The sequence below is a fragment of the Rhagoletis pomonella genome, unplaced genomic scaffold (genome assembly GCF_013731165.1).
Source record: "Rhagoletis pomonella isolate Grant_MI unplaced genomic scaffold, Rhpom_1.0 Rhpom_scaffold_00007, whole genome shotgun sequence".
Taxonomy (NCBI): domain Eukaryota; kingdom Metazoa; phylum Arthropoda; class Insecta; order Diptera; family Tephritidae; genus Rhagoletis; species Rhagoletis pomonella.
The window spans coordinates 11,158,554-11,162,641 of record NW_023458561.1 but is presented as its reverse complement, the minus strand read 5'-3'; the positions used below and the strand labels follow the sequence as shown (position 1 = coordinate 11,162,641).

The 4,088-nt window shown below is 34.9% G+C and overlaps 1 protein-coding gene across 2 annotated transcripts; it reads right to left on the bottom strand.

Moving 5' to 3' along the window:
- Nucleotides 1-658: 658 nt before the first annotated feature.
- Nucleotides 659-3,672, bottom strand: LOC118742313. Of its 2 annotated transcripts, XM_036474297.1 has the most exons (9): nucleotides 3,338-3,671; nucleotides 2,490-3,287; nucleotides 2,298-2,420; nucleotides 2,165-2,241; nucleotides 1,964-2,105; nucleotides 1,700-1,918; nucleotides 1,521-1,640; nucleotides 1,080-1,120; nucleotides 661-1,016 (listed from the first exon to the last, which is right to left on the bottom strand). In XM_036474297.1, the coding sequence occupies exons 1-9, from the start codon at nucleotides 3,524-3,526 to the stop codon at nucleotides 791-793; spliced, it is 1,935 nt and encodes a 644-aa protein (XP_036330190.1). In that variant the 5' UTR covers nucleotides 3,527-3,671; the 3' UTR covers nucleotides 661-790. The 2 variants fall into 2 exon arrangements, with proteins under 2 accessions (XP_036330191.1, XP_036330190.1); XM_036474298.1 differs by lacking the exon at nucleotides 1,700-1,918 and having other exon boundaries at nucleotides 659-1,016; nucleotides 3,338-3,672.
- Between the last annotated feature and the right edge of the window lie 416 nt (nucleotides 3,673-4,088).

The following is a 4,088-nucleotide window of genomic DNA, read 5'->3' as shown; positions in this document are numbered from 1 at the left end:
TTTCATTTTGTTTATTTTATGTTTCTTATTTTTTTATGGAAGTAAGGTTTTTTTCCTAACAAAAACCATGTAAAAAAAATTTCCGACTTTGTGCAAAAACTATAAAAATTAATTCTGCAAAGTTTCACCAAACTTTCAAACTTTTTGATCAGAATCTTTTGAAGGTTTGTAGCTCATTAAAATTCATTATAATAAGGTGCAAGTGCAATGTGTTCTGCTCATTTGCTTCTCTTTTAAAAATATTATCGAACATACTTCGTACGAAAAAAATGCGTAACACCGTCAAAAAAAAATATAAATCCAAAAATTGACGGTATATCCTAGCTACTTCGAACTAGCATTTTATTGTATTAAAATTTAAGGAATTTTTTGTAACAAATTTTGTGGAGAAAAAATCTCGAGAAAAATATCCTATAGGTTTGAGATGTTACTTTAAGGATGCTCTTTCAGCTCTAATACACTTAGGATCATTGAAGAAGGTTTTAAGATCTGTTAGCTTGTGTGGAAAAAATTGCAAAATTATTTTTTGTCCCGTATTCGGCCCCCATAAATATGGTCACCGTAGTAATAAGTGACATAGAACGTTTTGCAGTACCACCGACGATAAAATCAAAATGAGCTTGGAAATAGTTTTGTGTTTTCCGACAATCTTTTTGGGTAAATGCACCTATGAAGAACGGTGTGCGATATGCATAATCCAATAAATAAACTATCATTTTGGTTTGCTGAGCAGTGTATTTTTAATTATAAGGACAAACATCTTGGGCTTACAATAATGTTGTGAAGGAATTCATATCAAATGTTGTAATTGCAAGTAAATATCACGTCGAAAAGGATTCGTCGTTAGCAATTGAAAAGGAAGTTTACGGATTGCATCAGGTACATTTTCATGCAGGTCCAATCTGCCTGGATGGTAAACATTGTGATCTATGATCCATTCATAGTCAATACCTTTATTTTTAAGATCGATTAATTCTGCAAACGAAGGATATTCGCCCAATTCGAGCATAGAAAACCTGTGATAAGCACAAACAAAACATTTGAACATTTTTTCTTTCTTTCTTAAATTTATGTCTCACGTTGGGATATCTTCTCGAAGGTGATGTAGTCTTTTATCTCCCTGAAAATAAACAGATTCACAAATATTTAGTGTATGGGACATTACAAATGTCCAGGTGTATATATGTATGTGCATATGTATATGTATATCTTCCTGTATTACTGAAACATAAACATAATTTTACAAAATCAAATTTATTTTTATTAGCTCACAAAAACAAATATATATTTTGTGTATCTTAAACCCTTAATGCTCACAATAGCATAATAAAATCACTTATCTTGTAAGTATGTAATACAGTACGTAACAGAGAAAGCAAACAAAATTCTTGTCATCAAACTTAAAGGTAGTATATGTATACAAACAAACAACTGACTAGTTAGTTCATTTACGTAAAAATAATTGGATTAGAATTATTCACATATATATATACTTAGCTAAGTTAATGAAATCTATTCACCTTATCGAATTTTTGCCATTCTTCGTCATAGAGGGCGAATCCCTTTTCAACTAGCTCTCTATTTATTTGCACAACCTCGGTTCCATTAGTATCACATAAAACCATGTATATGGTCCGTTTCTGAAAGATTAGTAATAAAGGATAACATTTTGGAAAGAAATTACTTAATTAAGAGCTACCGTGTCGCTTATTTCAGAGATTTGTCCGTAAAGCATCAACTCACAAGACATTGACAGAAAATAGTGTATAGATTCTTGGCACCAGTGCAAATTTTTGGGTCTAATGTGCGATAGAGACCCACGAATAGCTTGCTTTGGCAAAATTGCAAAAGCAGTGAGCAAGAATTTAATATTTTCAATTGCTACCTCTGAAACTGTGCCATAATCTACAAAGGAAACCTGAAAAAAATGTTTATACTAATCAATTCTATTAACACAATTTACCTTAGTTTTATTATCAATGACTGAAGATAAGACCTCTGCTCGATGCCACAGACCTTTGTACAATGCAGCGCACACCTGTCCAGGACAAATGCACACTCGTGGAATACAAAACTCCTCAGGTTCAAGTGAAGTATAAAATCGTCTAGAATATATTCCAATTTGGACACATTGAGTTAAAAATCAAATATTAGTAATTCTTACTCAATTTGAAGCATTAGCATGTCCAAATCATGATGCTCCTTATAAATATGAAACCAAAACTTAAACGGGCTGTGAATCTAAAACAGAATAATATTTAGTACGATAAAAACTTACATTTTTTAAACTATAGTACCTCTGAAATAAATATTCCAATGATAGAACCACGTCGAACATTGTCTGGTATCTTATATTGTGGTATCACTTTGCCAAATGTCATGGTATTTTCAGGAAAATCCATTCGGAATACTAAATTGTTCTATAAATTTATCACCAATAATAGTAGATTAAGCCTAATACTGAATTTATTGAAATTAATTATACTTACAGCGGCATATGCTGGAACTGCTTCTTCCATTTCATCAATTCGCCTTTTCTCATCGATTGATTTGTTCAACTCAAACACCTTTGGTGTGGTACACACGTAATTTTTCGATATTACGCTATAATTTAGCATCTTTCTGTTCACTTTTTGTGGGAACTGGATAACTGGCATGGGTTGACTTTCACTTTCTTTTTCTTTACTTAACTGCTGCAACGAACCTGAATCGGGCCCATTACCGTGAATTGTACAATTTTCCATGAGTTTCTCAAAAGAGAGGTCAAGATCCTCTGCTGGTGGTTTAGTGGTGTCTTTAGGTAGTTTTTCTGGCTCATTTTGCATGGGTCTTGATTTTTCATTAGGGAGCGCATACGACTTTACGGATTTTGCTATTGGCGTTTGATTTGTTTCACTGTTTGACGTTTTTGAGCTTAATCCAACTGTTTGCATTCCACTTAAGTGCCCACTTGTTCTTTGAAAATTTCGAACTATGAACGCTGCAGGTAAATCGAGCGCCTGACATTTAATTACAGTATTCCTTGGTGTGCTGCGAGACGCAGAATGGCTGAAGCGTATATTGCTTGTGGGAAGACTATCACCAGTGTATCGTTTAGAAACCGGTTTCTGTCCCGCAGAACGCGACTTGTTAAAGTTGGTAAAATCACATTGAGAAACGCGTAGTCTCGGTGGTTTGGCTCTGGTCCGTGTTCTTGTTTTCCTTTGCTGACATACCATTTTATGAATATGATCAGATTTTTCGTTAAGCACTATGCAAACTGTAGCTGAAAGGCCACTCCCATACACCTTTAAAAACATAACTTTAAAAAAATCTCAGGCCGATAATTAATACCTACATTCACTGTATCAGGAATAGAACGAAGGAATGCCTCTAATGTTTGAAAACCAAGCTTTTTATATGGAATGGGCGACCCCTCGGTACTACGATAGTCACGATTAAGTGCGTCTACACTCATGGCATCAGGAGAGGACAACACAAGAGATTTGATGATAGCTTTTACTTCCTGAAGGTAACTCAGCTCCATTTTCTCAAAGCAGTGAGTAAGGCTATAAAACTAAAAACGTACACATGGACTGAAAATTTTAACTGTAAACAACAAGAATGAGGTGTGCCCGGCGATTTTCCTAGATATATGATTTTGTTATCGCCACCGTATATACAGTAATGCTTGAAACACAATAACATGCGAACTGCGAAGTTCGCCGATTTGGGCACTGCCGTCGTTCACCGTTCGCACTTCTATTTCGCCTACTTTAACAGAATTAGAGCGTAGCGAAACCAGGTGATACCATTTCGTCGCACTTATAAGTTAGGTGACCATATAAATGACGAAATGATAACAAAAATAAGTCTAAGGCAAGGGGGAATTATTATAAATTATTTTATTTTAAGCCAGAATTAACGATTCGATCACTGTATTTTTCAACCATCACAAATAATTCGTGTTACATGCCACCTTTGGCGTGTACTGCCGCCATCGCCTAGCAAAGCGATAGATAGATAGATAGAATGTTAGAGGCTGTGCACTGCGACCTTAGCTCTATTGTGCCCTCGGAGCTCATCATAACACATCGTCCAGTCCCAAT

Bases quoted from the DNA above. Each gene is read 5' to 3' on its own strand.
- LOC118742313 (XM_036474297.1), bottom strand. From the start codon at position 3,526: ATGGAGCTGAGTTACCTTCAGGAAGTAAAAGCTATCATCAAATCTCTT. The intron at 2,106-2,164 runs GTAAGAATTACT...AATATATTCTAG, and splicing joins ATGCTAATGCTTCAAATTGA to ACGATTTTATACTTCACTTG. The intron at 1,121-1,520 runs GTGAATAGATTT...GTTTATTTTCAG, and splicing joins AATGGCAAAAATTCGATAAG to GGAGATAAAAGACTACATCA.